At 42.2% G+C, this 23,678-nt stretch overlaps 1 protein-coding gene and 1 long non-coding RNA gene across 2 annotated transcripts in view; one reads left to right on the forward strand and one right to left on the reverse strand.

Annotated features, from left to right (window-relative positions):
* On the reverse strand, positions 1–19,923 carry ARPC1A (actin related protein 2/3 complex subunit 1A). Its single transcript, XM_034784799.1, has 10 exons — positions 19,784–19,923; positions 16,274–16,379; positions 15,469–15,573; positions 12,469–12,691; positions 9,696–9,803; positions 6,346–6,558; positions 4,900–4,975; positions 4,505–4,698; positions 3,312–3,402; positions 1–367 (listed from the first exon to the last, which is right to left on the reverse strand). Exons 2-10 carry the CDS (start codon positions 16,335–16,337, stop codon positions 329–331), a joined length of 1,113 nt encoding a protein of 370 aa, XP_034640690.1. The 5' UTR covers positions 16,338–16,379; positions 19,784–19,923; the 3' UTR covers positions 1–328.
* LOC117884424 overlaps positions 19,872–23,678 on the forward strand; it is a 28,827-nt gene continuing 25,020 nt past the window's right edge. Inside the window, exons 1-2 of the long non-coding RNA XR_004647557.1 lie at positions 19,872–19,979; positions 20,989–21,234. This is a non-coding gene — a long non-coding RNA (uncharacterized LOC117884424). The remainder of the gene's footprint in view (positions 19,980–20,988; positions 21,235–23,678) is intronic.

Here is a 23,678-nt window from a genome sequence, read left to right on the forward strand (position 1 = left end):
CACATTCTGTATCTTTTATTTCTAGCAGACAATTTACATAAAATTCCCCTTTTAAGTTAGTGATCCATAACTTCCTGCAATATACTACTAACGGAGCAGCTTTGGTAAAGAATGGAATGAAACAACCAATCAAAACGAAAGAGACAATCACAGCTGATTTTGAAACCAACACATTTCACCAAGTATGTATTTAAAAGAAAATCTGCCAAGCCATATCTTCTCAGTGCTTCCAAACGATCCAGCTTACTCATCCCTTTTCAGGTCTGTGTGGAGGCTGGAGCTGCATGCTGTCAAGCAGTCTGTCATGCTAGATAATGGAGATCCATCTTTACATGATTCGTAGACCTTGGATAGAAGACTCTAAGGTCTTGAGAGAGAAAACATTTATCAGTACTACTACAGTATCTTGTATGGAACATAGTCAACCCCTACAGCAAAACTAAGTGATAGAACAAAACAGATGAAACGTGAGACAGGTCCAGCTCTCTAACTTGGCCCCAACACTGGTTGGGGCTGGTACATGCTACCAGATTATAAAGCAGCCAACAGTTCTCTTGCAAAAATTGTGTACAGTACAACCTCAGAGTTATGAACACCAGAGTTACGAACTGACTGGTCAACCACACACTTCATTCGGAACCAGAAGTACACAATCAGGCAGCCGCAGAGACAAAAAAATAAAATTAAAAACCAAATACACTGCAGTACTGTGTTAAACTACTAAAAAATAAAGGGAACAATTCTGCATCGTAAAGTTTAAAGCTGTATTAAGTCAATGTTCAGTTGTAAACGTTTGAAAGAACAACCATAATGTTTTCTTCAGAGTTGTGAACCACCTCCATTCCTGAGGTGTTCGTAACTCTGTGGTTCTACTGTATTCCACAGCTCAACAGAAAAGTCGGGGGGTCTACAGAGACACCTGCTGGCCAATGTGCAGCAACACATGCAATCTGGTCTGGAGGAAATTCTGAGAGAGACTTTGCATAGGGCACGTGTAGGCTTTCACAAAGATGGATCCTGAGATCCTAGATATATCCCAATTATGGTTGGGTTTTTTTAAAGCACCAAGTAGGGCACCCTGCCATAGGAGTGTCAAGCAGTAGTCTTTTGCTGGAATTTTAAACTATGAATCCTAGTTTGCAGGGTGAATGACCTAGTCTGTTTTGACATCAAGATGAATCTAGTAAAAAGTCAGCCTAGACTCCTTTAAACATTTAAATCCATTTAGGTTTCTTGTTTGAGCTTCCATGCATTTTGGACCTCACTGTAGACGCTTTTTTGCTACTTTTAAAAAAAAATAGTCAAGAAAGTCTCTGAAGAGCCTGGGTCCTGCCAAGACAGTAAGCTCAGTCCCTAGAGGAAGGAGAAAGATAACAGTGGCCAAGATGCACAAAGGTATTTAGGCTCCTAACTTCCACTGATTTCAATGGCAGTTATAAGCCTAATTACCTTTGTAGACCTGTGCCAGAGTCCCTTTCATTGCTCCAGTGACAATTCTGGTCTCCTGAGCCAGCATGGTTGTGGCAAAAAAAAAAAAAAAAAAAAAAAAAAAAAAAGAAGGGGATTGGAGGAGGAAGAAGAGGATTAACAAGATTCCTACAGGGACCTGAGTGATCCCATTAAAACATTAGTCTGGATTAGTACCATCTGCTAAGCAAATACATCTGTGATTATGTTGAGTCTTGGATCTGTCCTCTCGAAAGAGTTCACTAAGAGTCCTAACTATCCCGAGTCTACATTCCCTAATGCTAATACAATTTACATTAGGGCTGAATCCCAGGTTCCGATGCCCAGAGATTAACAAATCACAGTCAGTTCACAAGTGAGGCTAAGATTTTGTCATGGTTATTTTTAGTAAAAATCAGGGACAGCTGATGGGCAATAAACAAAAATTCACAGAAGTCTGTGACCTGTCCCTGACTTTTACAAAAAAGAGCTGTGACAAAATGGGGAACAGGGGAGCCAGCACCCACTGCTGCTGCTCAGAGCAGCTGGGAGCTGCAGTGACCCTGCTGCCTGCAGAGGCCGGAGCTCGAGGACTGGCGGCTGGGAGCTGCGGGGCCCCCAGCCGCCGCTCAGAACTCCAGGTCCCCTGCTGCCTGCGGTGGCTGGGAGCTCCGGGGGCTGCCCTTCACCGATGGGATCTCCCGGTGGCAGCTGAGAGGGCCCCGCCACCTGGGCACTCCGGGAACCCCCGCCGCAGCTCAGAACTCCAGGGCCTGCAGCGGCTACAAGCTCCGGGGCCCCCCCCCCCCCCGCAGTGGCTTGGAGCTCCAGGCCAGCAGCTGGGAGCTGCGGGGGCCTAAGTTCCCTGTAAGTTGCGTGGCCGCGCAACAGCCTACTTAGCGCTGCGCAGGTGCTCAGGGAACCCGCCCAGGGACCTGCTGGGGCGCCCCTCCCCCAGCCCCAACTCAGCCTGTGGCCCGGACCTGCTGGTGCACGCAGCCGGAGCAGCCCGGGTTGACCCCAGCCTGGCCCACCCTGGATCCAGCTACAGGCAGAGCTGCCCAGACTCGGGCGCAGCTGGGGTGATCCTCCCTGCCCAGGGCTGGCGTGCCTATCCTGCAGCTCCAGAGCTCCCGTGGTGGGGAGAGGTGCCTCTCCCCCTCCCCCCCCCAGCAGCACCTGGGCTGGGGGGGGGGGGGGGGGGGCCCCCCCCCCCCCCCCCCCCCCCCCCCGCCCGGGCGGGGGGGGGGGGGGGGAGTCCTCTCTCCCCGCCACAGCCCCAGAGCACCCTCCTGCACCCCAAACCCCTCATCCCCGGCCCCACCCCAGAGCCCTCACCCTCTGCACCCAACCCTCTGCCCCATCCCAGAGCACACACCCCCTGCACCAGCCCTGATCCCCTCATTCCCGGCATCGCCCCAGAGCCCACACCCCCAGCCAGAGCCCTCACACCCCTGCACCCCAACCCTCTGCCCCAGCCCTGAGCCCCCTCCCACTCTCCAAACCACTTGGCCCCACCCCCACCACATGAATTTTGTTATGTGCACCAATACGAAGTGTTGACACATCACCTCCATATTGGTGCACATAACAAAATTCTCCGCACATGGGTGGGAAAAATTAGAGGGAACACTGGGGTGGGGGAGGAGGAAGGGGAGGCGGGGAGAAGAGCTGCCCCTGCACGCTGGTTGGGAGCTGCAGTGGCCCCACAGCTGAGATCTCTAGGGTCCTCTGGCTGACAGCTCCAGCCCTGCAGCCCAGGGGCTGAAGCAGAAAATGTCACGGAGGTCTCTGGAAGTCACAGATTCCGTGACTTCCATGACATAATCTTAGCCTTACTCATAAGCAAAGTAGTAAATGCATACCTTGAAATCCCAGATGGTCATTGCTCCATCAATGCCAGTGGTGCAGAACTTGCGACAATCTCGCTTGTCTACCTCATAAATAGACACTTGGCTGAAAACAGAGAGTGACAGCTGTAAGAGCTAAAAATACCAGAGAGCCACAAGTAGTGGAGACATGGTTGAGTAGACTTTAAAGCACTGGATATTACTGGCTTTGTAAGAACTCCAGAAGGTTCAATCCCTATTCTCCCAAAGGAAGAGAGTGACATGATTGTAATTTGTACCTTCTGCCTGATTTTCAGTATGCCACTTAAGAATAAAGCAAGCATCATATTTGGAGGATGCTGGAGAGTCTGCTTGAAACCTCTCCATCTTTCATTAGCTGTGCTATCAAGTAAAGATTTCAAAACACAACCCCACCTCATGCATCTTCAAGGAGTAAGAATGATGAAGTATTTCTGCCAATGTAAGAACTTGGGAGGCAGCCTCCAAGGCAGACAAGGAAAGTCATCCAGCATTATTATAAAAAGCTTATAATTTAAAGAGGGACCAACTTTACTTTAAAAGTGTTAGTGTATTTTGTGCACATGGAGTACTGGAGCAAACAGGAACATCTCACATGATTAACTTGTATTCACTCATTCCAAAACAGGTCTGAATGATGAATACTGAAATAAATTTGTAAATGTGAGGGTGAAAGGAGAATTAGCTTTTCAGGTGAATTCTGTTTACTGGATTTAGTGGCTTTGGTAAGTGTTCCCGGTCCCACTTACAGTATCAAGTCCTAGTTACACAGTGTCTGTTCAGGTCTGAATGATGGAACACATTAAATATGACTTTACCCAGAAGCAAAGGGAGATACACATGTGTAACTATCAATGTTAATTATTATCTTTTATCAGGTTCCAAACAAAACGGGAGCAATTAAATCTCCTTATTCAGGGTATCAGACAACATCCCAAGGGGTCAGGAAGGAATTCCATGTCTCCCTTTCCAATAGCTAACATCTATGCACAAAATCGCTAAATTGGCTAGGTCCCTGGGGCAAGGCATTCTTGCCTTTCTATGAAACACCAGGAATAAGCAACTGTCAGTGAAAGGGTAAGTTTTCTGATATGGCAAATCCAAGGTTGAAGGGTCTCAGATATGTCCTGCAATACACAAGGTGCAAAGGAGCGCTCCTCGTCACATGTCCTGAGCGTGGTGGCACTCACGTGATGCTGTTTTGATGCAGTGTCTCCAAAGTAGTGTTACGATCCTCTGTAGTGGCTCTCTTGTCCATGTTGCGGAAGCGTTCCATGGCAGAAATATTGCGCTGGATGCTCTGCTTTGGAATGTCTAGTTTGGAAACGAAGGTCAGCGAGCCACGGTCATCACAGTTAAAGAGCATTGGGCAGCAATCATGGCCCTGCAACAAGACATCATCAAGGCAAAAAAAACGAGCTAATTAGGAGCAGCATCTTTGCTTTTTATACCTCACTCGGCTGCAGAACAGCTCATGCTGGTGCTTCTGAAGAGGTATTTTATTATTGACTAATTTCACAATGTGTGTGTTATCCTCTCACTGAAGCACTACAACATTCTACAAGAGGAAAGAAGGGACACTTACAGCTGCCACAACGCTGTTCTCAGAGACAAATGACACACTCAGGAATGGGAGGTACTCTGTTTTCAGCTGTGAAACCCTAAACACAAGAACAATTGTTAAAGAAGGGCCTCACTGAAACCTCTTATCTTTTGTTTCAACAGAATAGGACAAAAGGGCCCATTCTCAGACAGCGCTACTAGTACAAAAGCTAGTATAGCCCAGTTACTATAATATGGTGCCTTCAAGTGACCCAAGTAGATTGTGACTTACATGAAAGTAAGTATAGCTTAGTGCGAATGCCCTGTGAAATCTATTTTTATTTTAAATCCTGTGGCATGTCCCCAAGAAATTAAGGAAGAGACAATAGTCAATGTTTATAAAAATCCTACAATATTTTATACTGGGCTGCTGAGCAGGCAGTAGAGGGCGCCATTAACCAGAAAACGGTTCCTGGCTATATGCTGACCTTATAGAGCATTCTGTACACAAGTGGTGACACACATTTAAAAAGATTACACATTCCAGCATTACTGATATTTACCAATTTGGGCCTTTGCTGCTTGGTAAGACAAAAAGGTAGGTCTCTAGAAGGTTACAAAAATAATGTAAAACACTCCAGTACTTAAAGTACTTGTCTGCATCCTTTTAAGACACAATAGCTGGCCATTTACATCAATACTAAATGATCTCATCATTCAAGTTATTACAACAATACCAAGGAAATTAATGAACAGGTCAGGATTTCAAAGATGGCCCTAGATCATCTGTATTATTTAATGATCTCTCTAGCTAAGTATACATTCTGCATTTCTCCCCAGATCTGTGTGTGTCACAATTAAACACAGCTGTGCTCAGATGGCCCTCTCCTCTCCCCACATCCCTGGAACAATGTCACCTCTCCCCATTCCCAAGAGAAGAGAGGCGGGGGCACTACAGGAGGGTAGTGAAATATTTCTACCATGGTTGAAGGATATAATTTAAAACCTTGCAACAGGTAAGATGGTGAAGAGGACAAGTGTGGAATTGAGTTTTCATGGAATGAACAGTTTATTCTCCAGTCCCTAGTTAACACTATCAAATCAGGGACTAGATGTAAAAGAACTGGACATGCTCTCACAGAAGTCTCCTATAGCTATTCCACAGGAGAATGTAGTTTCCCAATAGCAGAACTAAACACACTGTTAGTTTCAAAAACAAAACGTATTTTTCAAAAACCATTAATTTACTCCAGATTGGCTTTATTTATCCAAACTTCCCAAGAGCCAATCTGAATAGACACAAGTCTTCTAAACTTTAAATGGATTGCTTGTACCCCACAGCATAACTGGCAGAGCTGGACACAACACTTCTGGAAATACCAGCTTTGTACTTCCTTGTTGCAAACAATATTCCACGTGCCGTGCTTGCCCTTCCCTTCTCGTATCGCAGGGTTAATAAATACACAGACAACAAAAAGAAAATACTTGCATCATATTTTTTGAGGCATCAGCAACTGACACAGTACTATCATGGCTGACCCAGGCTAGGCGGTTACCACTGGCAGAAAAACTGACGCTGTGCACCCATCCGCCACTTCCAGGACCACCAAACTCTGACATCAGCTGCCCAAAGGGCATCTTTGAGCCCCATGGTGTGCTGGCTGGCTTTTCATCCACTTCCTTAATGTAAGCAGAAAACACTCTGCAAATAAAAAAACCCACCAAAATGATAATGGAAAGAAAACCAGACACTTTAACTGCATAAAAATCTCACGTTACATTAATTGTGCCATGCTAAGGTGCCATTTTTTGAGCTTCCTTTGACAGCAGACTTCTGTGTGCTGTGGGAAAACATCAGCACTCAGCAGCATTATGCATAAAACGTACACAGTCTTCTTATCGCAAATGCAACCTTCTGTCTCTTTCCTTTTTGCCAGAGGCTGGCTATGGAAATGTATACTGCACTTACAAAATTTCTCTATCACATTAAGATTTTTGTTTCTTCCTTTCACAGCACTAACAACCCTGGCAATCAAAGTTCAGAGAGAATCTGAGAAGTGCAATATGTAACAGCCAGCTAACACAAATCCTTACAAAGATTCCAAATCTCAATCTAGAGAATGGGTAAGAGAGACTGTCACATTCGGACTAACTGCTGGAAGAGTGCATCAAAACATATTAAACTGTCACTATTTTTCTGCATCTCTTTTCCCAGCACTGCTATTTATCAAAATGTGTTAAATAAAAAGTCTTCCCCCTATAATCATAGGTTCCTTTTGTGAGATTCAGGGGTGGCACAATATGGCACCCATAAATGCTACCATGGAAGTTATTATGTCGTCACAGGCATAGGATTAACAGCAGCAGTTAATCCACTGAGCAAGAGTGTTCTTCCATTTGAACCACACCATAGTACAAATAATGAAAGATTTCAGTATAACAATAGCCGTGATCAAATGATCATGCTCAAGGTCAAAAATGAAGAGGATTTTTTTTTTTTTTAAAGTGAATTTATGGTAATATTTTTTAAACTCTGCATGTGTGTGTGTGGCACATTGTTCAACATATGCTTTGAAGAACACACACGTCTTCAGTAAAGCCGACAAATATAGAACAGAAAAAAGGCCTTAAGTGCAGCTATGTTAATATGGCTACCAGAGAATTCTAAATTGTAAACATGAGTTCAATCAGCCTTGTCAGTTTAAAACAGAAGTTGGCGGAAGGACTGTGTGTTGTTGGTAGGTTTAAATTTAAGAGCCCTTTACAAGAATCCAGAAGGACAGCTCACTTAATATATGGAAATAGGACATCATATGTTAAAAGCAGCAGAGTCTTTAATACAAGGCAAGAATAAATCAGTCCCAAGTAGCAAGAAGACTGGGAGGTGACTGATGATTGAAGAAAGCCTTTCATTTGCTGAGATTTCTTTCTGAACCATTAAATTTTAGAACTAAAGCCATCTCTATGCTTGAAAGTCTCCACATTCAAAGAGCACTAGAATATGGCCTTTATTTCCAGTGACACTGCTCCAGCTACAGTATAAAAACCAACCCGACATAGTGCTCGTAGCTATACTCTAAGAGAGAGAGAAAGTTAAAGGAAGAGGCCCTATGGATTATCAAGGCCAGCCATCTTAAATCCTATTAAATAACTATCAACTAGCAGCACCTCTTGCCCTAGATTTTTAATAACTTTCCAGAACCAGCTATCAGTGCAGATGTGCTAAAAGCCCAGTTGTCTTTATAACTCTAGTATATAACTGAACATTTGCCTGGAAACAGAATTCCGGAGATCTGTATTCACCCTTCAGCAGAGAAAGACAGTTCTCCTAACATTCAGAAATAGGTTATTCGCAGACAATAAAAGTACGAGACCTGGAAATGTGAACTGAGATGGACACTTCTTCCTCTGATGCACCTACATAAAGACCTGTTCCTCTCTCTGATCAGAGTTGTAATTGGTATTAAATGGCCCATCCTGCAATGCAAACTTTAAATAATAAATGCCTCCTAAATATTTTAATAGCAAGATACACATTTCAGAATGGACCATTTCCAGAGGAATGAAATGCCGGGCAGAACAAGTTTTCTAGCAGGAAGTACATGAAACAAGAATATTAATCTTCCATGAATCATTGTTCTGTTCTAAGGAAATCCTGGGAAGTTGATTCAACCTATGTTTGGTAATTTCTTGCCTACCCATATCTTCAATAATATTCTTCAATAAGGGATGATTAGACACAACAAGGCATTATAAGGTAATCAGTTCCGGCTTCTCAGGAGCAGTCAAAAGAAAAACCTCACAGGAGATCCTCTCCACATAAAAGAGATGTTAGAAAAGAATACCAGGACAAAAAAGTTACAAGTCCAAGGAAACTGACATTAATATAAAAAACAACTCACATTTAAATAGCACCTTTCATCTCACAGGGTCACAAAGTGCTTTAATAACATATGCAGAAGGAACCTTTCACACACAACTCACATGCAGTCTCTTCTGGAGGGGTGAAAACACTTTACAAATGTCAGCTGTTTAGGGCAGGAAGTGAAGATGTATACCCTATCCAATTTAAACAAACTGGGATTTGGTCAGAACACCTCTCCTCATGTGAAAAGTGCCATGAGATATCAAACGACCAAACGCTCTAGACTTCAGATTTATACCTCATTTTAGACTAGGGAATGTAATGTTTGGGCCTAGCATTTATTCTAGTAGCCATTTTGAAAACACAGACTTTATTTTTAAGCCTGAATACTTCTCCTGTAGCAGAAGAAAGGGAAATTCTCACTATTGTGCAAAGTGTTTAAAATAATAATAATTAAAAAAAGAATACAGTGAAATCACCATGTAGAAAATTACCTATCTGGGCCCAGATCCTGCAAGCTGAGACATGGATGGACCCGTGCACTGCACCCTATGACTTTAATGGGATGCTGTGCAAGGGGCAGGAATCTATCTGCACTAAGCAGCTGCCAAGTCTTCCAACCTCATGCTAACAATGGCCAAAGGTCTGTTTCAGATAAAAGATGGTGCTTGACAGGCTTTGATTTCATATTAGGAGCTGACCATCAGGTACCTGCACAGCTGACGCAGTATAAGTAAACACTGCTTTATGAAAGTAACACTGACTTTTTAGTGGATACATGCTAAAAATATAAAGTCCTATGTACATGTGTAGTGGCACAGATTCAATAGTCTTTCAAGGCTATATTTTATTTTTCTAAATAAATACATTAGTACGTGACAGGTTGCTATTTTGAGTGTATGTAGGATTAGCACATGCTTACTGATTTAAATCAGTAACACAAATCAACTTGCAAATGCTTTATTTACTCTCACCTGCATTTGAAGTCACAGGATCCTGCAGCCAGCAAGACATTATTGGGGTGCCAGTCCAGACTTAGGACAGTGGAGCGAATAGGCTTTTTAATGTGTTTGCTCACCCACCTAAAATAACAGGAAATAAAACTTATTTATTGAGAACCATTTGCTTACCATTAAAGCACCAAATATCCTGAAGTATATGACTCCAATGCATGTCACTGGAAACATTCCAACTTTGCAACAGAACTGATGTGTAAAAGACAAGGAGACTGAAGTACACATGGCCCATTCAATCATCATTACTGTTAAATCTGCCTCTAAATTCTCACCAGAAAAGAAATGGTTCTAGACATCATGGAACTCCAGCCCTCTATTACTCCACAGTGACAGTACATTAAAATGCAACACTTGTAATATACACCTGTATTCTATCAGATATATGTATTCTCTTTACTTTTCAGTTAGCGCTATGTAGGTTTTTGAGACACTGACCAGCTGAACTTTTTAGAGAAGAATTAATCTAGTTATTCTCTTTTTGCTCCTTTCTTCTACCTTACTCCATCTAGTTGAGATTTTGTAAATTCATTTCAGAAAATACTGATGATTGCAAAACCTCCAATACAATTCATGAATCTCAAGTGGCTGTGAGCTCTGTCAGCCAGGCATCAACAATTAAAATAAAGAAGCTACTATTCTGAGCAGATACACATTTGGGTCCTATGCCCTTTTGAAATCAATTTTTGGAAACACTTTAATATACCAAATTGACCACTACTCTGACCTTGAGTTCATTAACTTGATTTTGATGTAGTAAATTTCCCCTTTTATATGCCCAAGAACAAGAGAACATTGCTGAATCACAATATAGAGTTGAGCAGTATTATTTTCTTAGTACAACATTCTGAATGCATGTTTTTTTGCAGGTTTAAAGTGTTTTCTGCAGCTTATAACTTTTCTGTTCTTTATATTTTATGGTAAAATTTATGAAAGTTATATAAACTCATATTGCATGGAACTTTTCACAGGTTATTCAGAAGGTTATAAAATACAGATCAATTAAATGCCACATTTAAGCCACAGATAACAGCAATAACAAAACAAAGTTTTTTCCATCTAAATATTGTGACTTGGGTGCAAGTTCTTAGCTTGTAACTGAGAAAAAAAGACTCTCTAAACATGGAGGATTATGCAAATAAGGACGAGGTACCATTCAGTCCATGTTTGTAAATCTATCTTAAAATGCAATGTCTTCTGGCCCGCCCAAATGCTGTGGCTTTGGCATAGTATATAAATGCTAATAAAAAGTAGAATGTATCTCACAGAACTTGTAAGAGACATGGAAATGCTAATGGTTATATATTGCTTGATGCTGTCAGGTACAAGTATGGTCACCCACTCCATTTCTGAGTGTCTGGTAGACCACTTGTTTCGTTACACACCAAACAGAAGAGATTTATTAAAGTAAGTTCTTTGCTTATGCAATACATTTCTTTTGAATGGTTGTTTCAGATGGTATATGACTAGAAACCTGTGAAATTCTTTTTATTTTTTATAGTTTCTTTTTTGGGAATTTCAGGTTATTTTGTTTTACCCATACCAGGGGGTTGGATCTGGAGGTGGGGGTGTGTTTGCATAGAGAGCCTGCCCTGCAATCACCCTGCAGTGGGGCTCATCACATGGGTTCAGTTCCCCTTTCTGGGCCAGGCCACAGTGCCAATCACTCAAATTTAGCCAAGACACCTTCCTCTACACCCCATGATGATGAAGGGTAACTGGGCCAAACTCGAGCAGCGCCATGACCATTTTATTTCATGTTTGTGAGATATGGGGCTTGATTTCTGAAGCTCTATACAATATTTACCCAAACAACTTCAGAATCTTGGTGAATTAGTATTGAGATGGTTTGTGTGTCTACAACAAATAAACCATTACACCAAAAAACCCTATTTGGTAAATGAGCAAAATCCCAGGCAATGGTTAGTTATAAAAGAAATTCAGGCACTTTTGAAAGAGGTAGGAGAAGTAAGAACACCAAATATTTGAGAAAATCCATTAAACTTGCCAGAAATCAGGTAGTGGAATATGAAAATAAAGGTCTAAATAGACATACAGTAAAACCTCAGAATTACAAACACCAGAATTGCAGTCAGCAGCAGAAACCAGTCAAACACACACCTCATTTGGAACCAGAAGTATGCAGTCAGCAGCAGGAAAAAAAAAAAGCAAATACAGTACAATTCTGTGTTAAATGTAAACTACTTAAAAAAAGGGAAGTTTAAAAAAAAGATTTGACAAGGTAAGGAAACTGTTTCTGTGCTTGTTTAATTTAAATTAAGTTGGTTAAAAGCAGCGTTTTTCTTCTACATAATAAAGTTTCAAAGCTGCATTAAATCAATGTTCAGTTGTAAGCTTTTCAAAGAACAACCATAACGTTTTGTTCAGAGTTACACACATTTTGGAGTTACGAACGACTCATTCCCGAGGTGTTTGTAGCTCTGAGGTTCTACTGTAAGTAAGTGTTAGAAATACATTTTCAGGGTACTGTCCAAGGATTTAGCTACCTATTAATATTAATGAGAACTGCATGATTAAATCACATGCATAACATGTACCCTTTACAGCTTTGAAACTAAGAAAATCTCAATAAAAAAAGATAAAAACTCAGCAATTAAAGCACATCTATGGTCCATTAACTGCATTTTAAAACACACTATGGAATACAGAAACAAGACAATGTACTGTCTCATGGATTTGCCTTAATGGAAATCATCAAGTTTAAACTGCTCACCAGTCATTTTCAGACTCAAAGTAGCACACAGATATGAGTCGAGCTCCACTTCCTACGGCAAATTTATTCTCCAAAGGAGACCACTTCACAAAGGTGGCCGCGCGATTAATTCTCAGAATCACTAGAGTTGGCTTCCACACGCCGTCTTTCTGACTCCAGACGTAGGCATTACGGTCTGCACCACAAGTTACAATGCGGTCACTCTTGGGAGCCCAATCAATACCTGCAATTTAGACCTTCTATTAATATCACATTTTCTTTCTTGTGAATCCCTGTTTACTGTACAGCAACCCAGAACCGAGACATCAGCTACTGCCCTTTACCATGAAGATAGATGCCAATGATATCTTCACCACCATTCATTCAATCACCATTGTAAACCTTTACTGCTCCTGACTTCCCTCTCCAAATCCCTCTTACTGATAGATTATTGGAACATAGACTGTGTGATAAGGAAGACTGCTTTGAAAGCTCGCCCACTTGTAGTAGAATGGCTACCGCCCTCTTCCTCCACCCCCTCCCTCTTCTGGATCCCAACTCTGATTTCTGCAAGAGGCTTATTACTTCAATAGCTAAAGAAGCAGTACTTCCAAAACTTCACCCAAACTTCTAGCATAGTTGTTTACTTTGCTGCTGCCAAGCTACACGGTCATAGTCTAAAACTTCAGACAGTAGTACTTTTTAGAAATGTTAGAAAGAACAAAGCTATCAGTTTTTATGTAGGAATACAATACATATGTCTGCGTCATGCCTACTGAAGCTGTGCCATCAGCCAAAAATAAATCAGTATCAATGCAAAGAAGCGAATAAACGTCAGGAAAAAACAGTATAAGAAATCCCTTTGACAAGCTTGCCACAGCTTTCCAGCCTTCCTATGCAATGATGGATGTTTTCAACTGGAAATATTCAGAGCAGAGTTATTGCCTATCTTTTTACTCAGCATCTTTCTTTTTGATGAAGTCTGCTATCATTAGTCTCCCCCTGCCACAAAAATATATTTAGACCTTCCTTAACAGCTCTACTCTAGTACTAAAAAAAAAATTCTTCAAGCATGCTGATTGAAAAACAAAAACAAAAAACCAGCATGAAAGATACAAAAATAGAATTAAAGTAGAAAAATATGACAGAATCTGATGCCTAATATTTTTAGATGCAATGTTTATTCTACAATTCATTTCTGGCCTACTATAAAAACAGGTTTCTTAATGTTAAAATACTGCAAGTGTCAAGACTTTGGTAAGCTTCAAACGCTGCATAGCACCCAGCATTCTCAAGTGGCAGTGGTATGCAACATTAACACCCAAATGTTGCTAGTGGCAAAAAGGTGCAACTAAAATGCTGAGCAACACCTTTGGAAATGACACGTCTTTTGTACACTCAACCAGGCTATGCGGTTAGGTCAGCATGAAAGAGTGCAAACTGCTGTGCGCTTGCCAACGAGGTGCAGGTAAGTTTGGTGAAGTTCCCACAAAACCCTGTAGTACAAGCAGAGGCTTCTCTCCATTAGTGGGCTGATATCAGCACACAATACTGGTGGACAGGGCAAATGCTAATTTTCACTAGTTTCCTCAAGTAATTTTGTTTAAAAGGCTAATGCAGGACAATCCTATTTTCTACATTATACCTGGGTGACTCATGTTTTGGCAATCTTACCATTTCTATATTTTAATTTTGGATCCTGAAAATTATATTAACTAAGCTTCTGTGATAAAGCCAGGAACCCATGAATCCCAAGAATTCACACAAGAAGAACTTACCCCAGAATTGTGCATCAGTATCTAAGCTTTAGTTAACAAAGGTTTCTAGCCATTATGGTTGCAAAGAAGGTGTTAAAATATAAAATGAGTAAAACCAATGCAGTGATATATCTTCCTGAATCTGCAGACAGCCTGAAACAATAACTCACAGATGTGAACAGTACCATTTATCTCCAATGAGTGTTAACTCTGAAACCAAAACATGGTAACTTAAAAGAGAGCACTGTAAACCTCTACCACATCTCCCTGGATGCCAAAATCTTCAACTTCCTGCTATCCAGCCACCAAAATCCACAACATCTAGTTTTCCCTCACTGAAAACTTTAATACAAAACTGAATTGTCAATACAGAAGTATGAGACAGCACAAACTGTAAATGCAAAAACAAATTAAGAAACTGGATTTAATATTTAAATAATACTGTATGGTTATATTAATTTTATAATTAAAACCCCAACTTAAAATTTATCTCAGCTGCTACAGAATTTCTATTCTGGCACAAAAACCAAGACCTTGCTGTAGAAATGAGCTCTAGCCTTCCCCAGAATACAAAGGACTTTTGGTAAAACTGTTTTGCGTTATCTTCCTTTTCACGTTTTACCTTGTAAAACAAAAGTCCTGAAGACCCTGTTCCATCACCAGGGTTTAGAACAGCAACCCACTGCTCTTTATACAAAGACACAATGTATTACAAGCATATCAAAGAGGAGAAAGGAAGAGATTAACTGATGCCAACCTGCTTAAACATAAACTGCTTACTTAATCCCCAGAAAATATAGCTATAGATATCAAAAGCCACATACCAGTACAGCAGAGTCATATATACTTGCTGAAGTTTGCTTACTAAATCTAGCAATTAAGATGAATGCAAAGTATGACCAGAGAAAAATCATGACAAAATTGGCTTATTTGAAAAGTTGATAAAAATATTCTTGCTATCTCACTAAATATTTTTTTAAAAAGGTCACAGGAACAGGATACTATGACTTTTTACAGCCTTGAACTTTAGTATGGTGGCTACTCAATGAAAGTGTTTGGAAATCAATGCTTTGCTTCCCCACATTTGCTTTACGTGGTCCAGGAAAATGCAGCAAAGCTCTCCATGAAGTGAGTGCCAACCTATAAAAAGGCTGGATCATCTATTCATCACTTATAGATTTCTTACTGTTTGTCAGACTACTTCTTAAAAGCAGGTTGAATCACTTTCTATAACTATGTTATCAGATCCAGCATATTCACTTACCTGTAATGTGTCCATTGTGTTCCTTCAGCTCATGAGCTTTTACCCACTGGTTCCCACTCTTCTTATAGATGTGAACTTCATGGTTGTTAGGGCTAATGGCAATCTCTGGCAAAGGGAATTAATCCATTAGTATGTGAGATTATTTTTTATGACAAAAGCTTTAGAACAGCATATCTTTCCAAATCAAATCTGTATTTTTCAGTTTCAAAATGTGTACACAGGTGGATACAATCTCATTGGCATTGCAGAATCTGGACTAAAGAGACTTATTCCCAAAGTCCAGAATGCATTGTAGGGCATTTCTTATCTGGAGAAGCTGTGAAGAACTTTAGAACTGTATGATGTTTAGTATTCAACAGTCTCCAAAGAAGAAAAAAGATTCTGAAGGTTATAATCCAAAATGGGTGGGGAGAAACTAGGGTACAAAAAAGGCTGGATTTGGGGCATGGAAAAGAGGGTTAAGAGTGAGGGTAACAGGAAGTCATGTTGCAAGTGATGGTGCCCACTTAAATCTCTAGTTTTTGCTTTTGGGTACTGCAGATAAACACTTCTAAGACTCTAGTTTCCCATATACCCAATGTCCTATATGGAATTTTGAAGACTATCACTATTGCAGCATGTTTTGTAGTTTTAGGGGAGCGCTCAGTGAGGCACACTAGGTATCTGATATGGTCTTGTAATTGTTGCTGTACTGGATTGTTTTCTCCTTTTCAAAGTTCTGGGTCACCTTTTTAATAAGTATATGGTTCTGTAGCATGTACAAAATACCAATCAACAGGGAAAAGATAGTTAATATGGTACTTACGAGTACGATCTCTGTTCCAGGCATGGCAGGTGATTGGTTCTAATAAAAACTGATGTAGAGACATTCTGAATAAAGGCTATTTTTAGTGTTTTAAACAGTGAAAAAGCTGAAAGGAATAAGAGTTGAAAAATCAACATTTTAAATTAGATAATTACATAAAGCTATAGTCTTAGACATTACTTACTAGGGCTGTTTGAGTCAAATACTATACCTTATTTACACATCATCATAACTAGTTCAACAAGAGTATAGATGCCTATAAAGGTTACCTTTGCTATCTCATGAATTTATAAAGCACCCATTCACCATGGTATGCAGACTTATTTTGACTTCTCATTCTTAATACAGCTAATTGCAAATTATCACTTCTTAGTGTTTCTTCACACGTAAGAGTGAGACAGGTTTTCCCTGACTTATGAAAAGTCTTCTAACAAACCTAAATAATTCTACAGAGTTACAGAATGGTGGTTTTTTTTTTAAAAAGCTCTCTCTATTTAGATGGATATTTCAATAAACTGATCAAAGTCCCCTGCAATATCAAGGCTCAAAGGAAGCATTAAGATGATTCCAGGAATATTTTTTTTTTTAAAAGTTGAATGTGTCATTTTAATATTAACACGAACGTTCCACTGAAACGTAATTACAGGGTACTGACACATTTGTTATGTGATAAAATTATTCACTTCGTTAAGCCCAAAAATAAATTACTCTTAATTAGCTATACATTTTTGGATTACAGAATTTTTCATGAAAACTGAACACTAAAACGACAGCATAAAATATTCTAATCTGTAAATATACAAATTTATTTTAAAAAAAGCTTAGTATTCCATAATTTGTAACTGCATTAATACAGATGCCACTGGGTTCTGCAACCAAAGTTGTATTGGTGAGTAACCACACAACTGTATAATACAGTACAATCTGAGACTTTATACATTCCACATGCACAGCTGTCAAAAGTATAAAGACACTGCAGCATAAATGGGTGGAAGATAACACTGCAGCAGTTTAAAAGCACCTGTAGTCAAACTACATACAGCTCAATACATATAATTTGTATTTGCCAATTCCCACACATATTCCTACTAAATTTCATATCCAAGGATCAATTTATAATAGTCCAGGAGAAAGCTTTTTTCCTACATGCATCTAAAAGGAAAAAAAAATCCCATAGTGATGTCATTCTAAAACACTCACACCCATTATAATCTGAAATTACAACATACCCAAGTATGGCCATGTTAGCAGAGGGTGGAGATTGCAAGGCAAGGTAGGAATTCAGATGCAAACAGGAAATGAACAGAACCCAACAGAAACTCAGGAGTGAATGGAAGATGAGCAACTCCTTACTGAATTTAGCAAATGGAATCACAGTAGTTTAACAAATGATACACCACAAATATTTTTGGAGACTTTTTTTTAAAACTTAAGTACTGCCTCCACGTCATTACCTTACACTTAGGGAAACAAATACAATTATATAGCAGTGTACTACTTCTGAAAGTGCATTTTGAGAAAAACAGTATTTAAACTTTTAACTAAGGTCAAGGTGATATAATTTTAAACTAACACCTCATTGCTTGTTCTTCTTCCTTTGATTTACCAAAATATGGGTAACTATTATTGGAGAGGTTTTATCCAGTCCTACCAAAGTGTTATGTCATCATCGTTTCCTTAATTAAAAGGGGTTTGAGTTATCTCTGACCTGGGACAGCCATGATTTGAGATTCCATTTGTTAATCTAAGCAAAAGGTTTGCAACTTCTTTTTATCATCTTCTTGTTTTAGTGCACGCCAACAGTCAGTGGCAGTAAATTTCCATATACAGGAAAAATTGAAGAGCTGTTTCACCAACAAGGATGGCTCAGCCCTTTCAACTCTCTCTCAGAAATAAAATGTAGAAAGTTTTCCAAAACCAAAGCATATAGTTATTTCAAAACACGGTTTCTAACACAATCCTGCTACTTTCCCACATACATGTTGGGGACATATTCCTGTCTTGATAACATCTAGTCCACAGATTTTACTTCTAAGCTTCAGACTAAACAGCAAGCTGGTATCAAAAATAGATGCTCATACATGAAAACATCTCTAGTTCAACTTAGAAAGATTCCTCCATATCCAGTATTAACCTAAAATGCCCATTCAGTTAATCTAGATAGAAGGTATCATTCATTCTTTCCAAATGAATCACAATAGTTTCTGTGTTTCTCTAGTGCAATAATCGTATTCATAAGACAGACATTAGATCTCCCTTCACCTGTATAAAGTGACAGTATTCTGTTTTGGAGAACCAACTAACCACTACAGAGCAATGCTGCAGACAGATATTCTCAAAAATGAATAACTCTCACCCTCACATTTGATAACTACACTATCCTTTTCCTAACCTTCCTTTTTAAGAGAGTCAAAAAAAAAACCTCAATACAATTTTTAGTCATACTCTTCCTAATCACCAAACAGCTCATTGCAGGATAAAGACACTAATCCATGGCCCTTTGATATTACTGATAGGTGGTATTCAGTGCAGTTCTCAACCACCAATATCTTCAACCTTCCCTGTCAGACCAATCTGAGAATCCCCCACAGGAAATATATTACCCCAGTTAACCTTTTTATCTAGGTACTTGGCCTAATGTATCTAATTAATTTACAACTGCAGAGTAATAATCCTTGCTTTCCAGAATCAAGATGGGATTTTTATCTTTTTGTACAGTACCAGCTTCCTTTTCCAGGGGTGGTGGGGAGGGGAGTGAGATAATGGGGTGAGGAAAGGGTGTCAGGCGGCTGTCATTCCCTAATCAGGACAGGTTATATATGTTACAGGGCTACCCCCAACACACACATAGCAGGAACACGGCCTCCCAATCCAGATAGAGCGCTAAAAAGAGAGAGACTTTCCTAACCCGCATCGATCTCCTTTCAGATCACATAAATCATCTGGAAGGGAAGGGTCTGCAGTTCACTGCCTCCTGCTGCTAGTCAGCCCCTCCAAATCGGTCCGGACTGCTCTCTCGCGGGGCTACCAGCTTCCAGCCGGGGCTACCCACCCAGGCTGCAGTCCGCGTTATACACAGAGGCTGTGCCCCTGCCCCAGGCTGGCCGGAGGGGCTCTGAGCGAGCTGGGCTCTGGCGGGCCGCTGCGCTCGGCACAGGTGGCCGGGGATCTGGAACCCCTCGCCCCCGCTGTGTGGGGTGGGGTGGGGAGGAGGCGGCGGGGAAGGAGGGACCAGCCCCAGGCGGGGACGCGGGCACAGGTCAGCGCTGGGGGAGGGGCTGCTCTCACCGCCCCCCCCCGGGTTTGAGGAACAGCCGGACACCCCCCGCCGCACGGAGAATGGGGGGAGGGGTTCCCGCCCCCCCGGCGTGAGGGAAGGGGGCGGGGCCCAGGTGCCCCCCCCGCTGAGGGGAGGGGCCCAGGAAGGGCCGAGCCCACCCCGGGGAGGATGAAGGGCCCGGGGTCCCCAGGCGGACGCGGGATGAGCCTGGCCGCGGACCCGGCACTTACCTGGGGGGGAGGGGAGGAGGCAGCGGAGCGGGACTCGCGGACTCTGGTCAGTCAACGCGACTCCGCTCCGGGCGGCGGGAGAGGGAGCGGCCGGCGGGGCCCGGCACTGACAAGCGATCCAGGAAACAGCCTCGGAGTCTGCGCACGGGCCGGGAGCCGCTCCTCTCACTGCGCCTGCGCACAGAAGCGGGGCGGGGTGAGTTCCTGCCCCTACGCCTGCGCACGGGCCGGGAGCTGCTCCTCAGTCTGCGCCTGCGCGTAGCTCTGAAGCGTGTTGAGGCGAGAGTTCTTCTTACACAATGGCGGGGGCGGGGAGAGGAGGCGATAGGATGGAGCATGCGCAGTGTCGCCAGCTTGACGGGGAGAGCTGTACATGCGCAGTGATCGTCCTGGAGAGGAAAGTTACACATGCGTACTGCGGTTGGTTAGTGGTTCTGTGCAGAGCTAGTCACTGAAGTGCTTGGAGCTGTGGTTTGTGGCAGCGCTTGTCAGTTAAGCAGGATCTGGCTGATCCAGCAGCTGGCTGGGAATTCTGACCTCCTTTGTCAAGTGCTTTGAGCTCTACTAATGAAAAAGCCAGGGAGTCATGTTATAAATCAAACTGGAATGTCATAGTTACTTCTATTGTTACACATATGGGGGGTGGGATAGCTCAGTGGTTTGAGCATTGGCCTGCTAAAGCCAGGGTTGTGAGTTCAATCCTTGAAGGGGCTACTTAGGGATCTGGGGCAAAATCAGTACTTGGTCCTGCTAGTGAAGGCAGGGGGCTGGACTCAATGACCTTTCAGGGTCCCTTCCACCTCTATGAGATAGGTATTGTACAGGTGGGGAAACTGGGGCACAAAGAGGTGAAGTGACTTGCCCAAGTTCATCTAGCAGGCCAGTGGCAGAGCAAGAGTAGAACTCAGCTTTCCAGAGGCCCAGTCTAGTGCTCTATCCTCTAGGTAACCACCATATTTATAAAAGGCAGGACTTGTAAAGCTGGCAACTTATAGTACAGAAAAGACAAATCTGAGTGGAGCGATGGGAAGATTAGAGTGACTCTTTGCAGTATGCAGTCACTGGAGTTCTTATTGGTCTGCTTATAAAACTAGTTGAGTTGTACAGATTAAAAATATGTAACTAGGTCAACTAAATATTACATAACAGGATTGAAATTGCATTTAAATACAGTATTACATTTACAAAATGATTTTCACTGGCAGATGGGTGAAAGCAGTTGAGCCAGATATGTTACAGAGCAGCCGTGTTCTGCAGGAGCTCTGAGATTTTAAATGCAAAAATACTAAGGCCTTGTCTACAATAAAGGTTTTCAGGAATCTCCCACTTCGGCTCCAGCTGTATCACTGGCGTAGCTATGCAAGTTCCAGTGCAGACAAGCCGTCAGCAGTTTCACCATCACATCCTCCCAAGCAGCTGTGAGCTGGAGTAGAAGATTTAGTAGTGAAAAGGTCAGTGACCAATCTACACTAACACTCCTCTAACAGTGGTGGAACTGCACTAATGTGAGAGCAGCAGTGGGAGATTTAACTATAGATGAAGTTTGCCTTAAGGTATTAAGAAAAAAACGACGGGACATAGTTTCAAAATGCAGACAACTGCAAAATATGCACAGATGTGCAAACAGGTAACTGCAAGTGCACAACATGAATTTTGGAGTCAAAATGGGTAACTAAACACAAATGCATTTGTGGGCAAAAGGATCTATTTTAGAAGTGTAAGGTAGGCTCCAACATTTGAAAATGTGTCACTTTCAGACACAGGGAAGGAAATACAACATGTTTGGGGAGGGAAAAAAAAGAGAGAAAAATAAGTACTGGATTTTTTTCCAAGATGCACTTACTTAAGACTTCAGTACAGTATCCACCTAGGTTATAATAATTTTTCAAAATCAGTTTTCATAACCAATACTAGAGCTATCTGACTTAGCAAAGGCATTATATTGATCTCAAATAGCCACTCTGGATGTACTGAAGTTGCAAAATTTGCGATTCTTAACAAATGAAGATCAATTTATGCCATCATCTTGGACAGCTTCCATAGCTGGTTAAGACAGGCCAGTTTAACAACTGCTGTGCTGTGTTTTAATCTTCTGTGTTTAAGTGGATTGTGTGTGAAATGGTTGTGACATACGGTGGGGAAGGAGGGGGCATGATTTAGTTGTTTTTAACCTGATCAAAACCTTAAGTAAATGCCATGTTTCAGCTGTGGTCTTTGGTTCAAGTTTTTCCTTGGGAGTTAGTTAGTTGCCGGTAGCTCCTGCAAGATGAGGTCTTCCCTGAAATCAGTGGGAGTTGGGAAGCTCAGGTCCAAGGGTCAGGCCTGAAATGAGCACTTTTGGAAACAGATTTAGGGCCTCAGCCATTTGGTAAAGTGCCAGATATCTGCCATGAGAGCCCCGCTGCTTCCTAGGGTTGCCAGTTTTGGTTGGATGTATTCCTGGAGATTTCATCACATGACATAATCTTTAATTAAAGATTAATCTTTAATTCCTGGAGACTCCTCCCGGAGTCTCTCCTGAGCACCTCACATACCTCAGGGCTCCCACTGCCCCCTCTCCCCACCTTGGAGGGGCTTGACTGGTTTGATTTTTGAAGAAGGAGGGAGGGAGGAAGGCAGATTGGTGGGGCGAGGATGGGGAAGGAAGGAGCCAGCAAGTGGCAGTGTTTGTCCCAGGCTCTGCTGAGGGATGTCAGTTGATTTGGTGCAGCAGTACACAGGTCACCACCACCACTTCCCTTTGAGACAACGAAGCTGCTGCTTGGTGTTTCTGGCAGCAGCTTCTTCAGAGGCTGCAGCATCGTTCTCCCTGGCCTCACCCTCCCTCGTTTCAACTGATTTCTCCTGCAGCTGAAGGGCAATGCTGGCAAGCCCAGAGTTGGGGATTCGTAGAAATGTAGGGCGGGAAAGGATCTGAAGATGTCATCTAGTCCAGTGGTTCTCAAAGCTGGTCCGCCGCTTGTTCAGGGAAAGCCCCTGGCGGGCCGGGCCAGTTTGTTTACCTGCCGCGTCCACAGGTTAGGCTGATCGCGGCTCCCACTGGCCAATGGGGGCTGCAGGAAGGGCGGCCAGCACATCCCTCGGCCCGCGCCACTTCACACAGCCCCCATTGGCCTGGAGCTGTGAACCGCGGCCAGTGGGAGCTGCGATCGGCCGAACCTGCGGACGCGGCAGGTAAACAAACCGGCCCGGCCCGCCAGGGGCTTTCCCTGAACAAGCGGCGGACCGGCTTTGAGAACCTCTGATCTAGTCCATCCCTCTACCTGAGGCGGGATTAAGAATACCTAGACCATCCCTGACAGGTGTTTGTCTAACCTGTTCTTAAAAAGCTCCAATGACCGGGATTCCAAGGGTTCCAGTGCTTAACTACCCTTATAGATAGGAGGTTTTCCTCATACCTAACTTAAATCTCCCTTGCTGCAGATTAAGCTGATTACTTCTTGTCCTACCATCAGTGGACACAGAGAACAATCAATCATTGTCCTCTTTACAACAAGCCTTAGCATATTTGAAGACTGTTATGAGGCCCTCCTGTAGTCTAAATATGCTCACTTTTTTAACGTTTCCTCATAGGTCAGATTTTCTAAACCTTCTATCAGTTTTTGTTGCTGTCCTCTGGACTCTCTCCAATTTGTTCACAGCTTTCTTGAAGTGTGGTGCCCAGAACTGGACTCTATACTCCAGATGAGGCCATATAATACTCCAGTGCAAAATAGAGCGGAGCTATTACTTCCCATGTCTTACATACAATGCTCCTGTTACTATACCCAAGAATATTATTTTCCCTTTTTGCAAGAGCATCACACTGATGACTCAAATTCAATTTGTGATCCCCTATAACTCCCAGATCCTTTTCAGCGGTACTACTGCCGAGTCAGTAATTCCCCATTTTGTA

This window comes from Trachemys scripta, chromosome 10, assembly GCF_013100865.1.
Source record: "Trachemys scripta elegans isolate TJP31775 chromosome 10, CAS_Tse_1.0, whole genome shotgun sequence".
NCBI classification, from domain to species: domain Eukaryota; kingdom Metazoa; phylum Chordata; order Testudines; family Emydidae; genus Trachemys; species Trachemys scripta.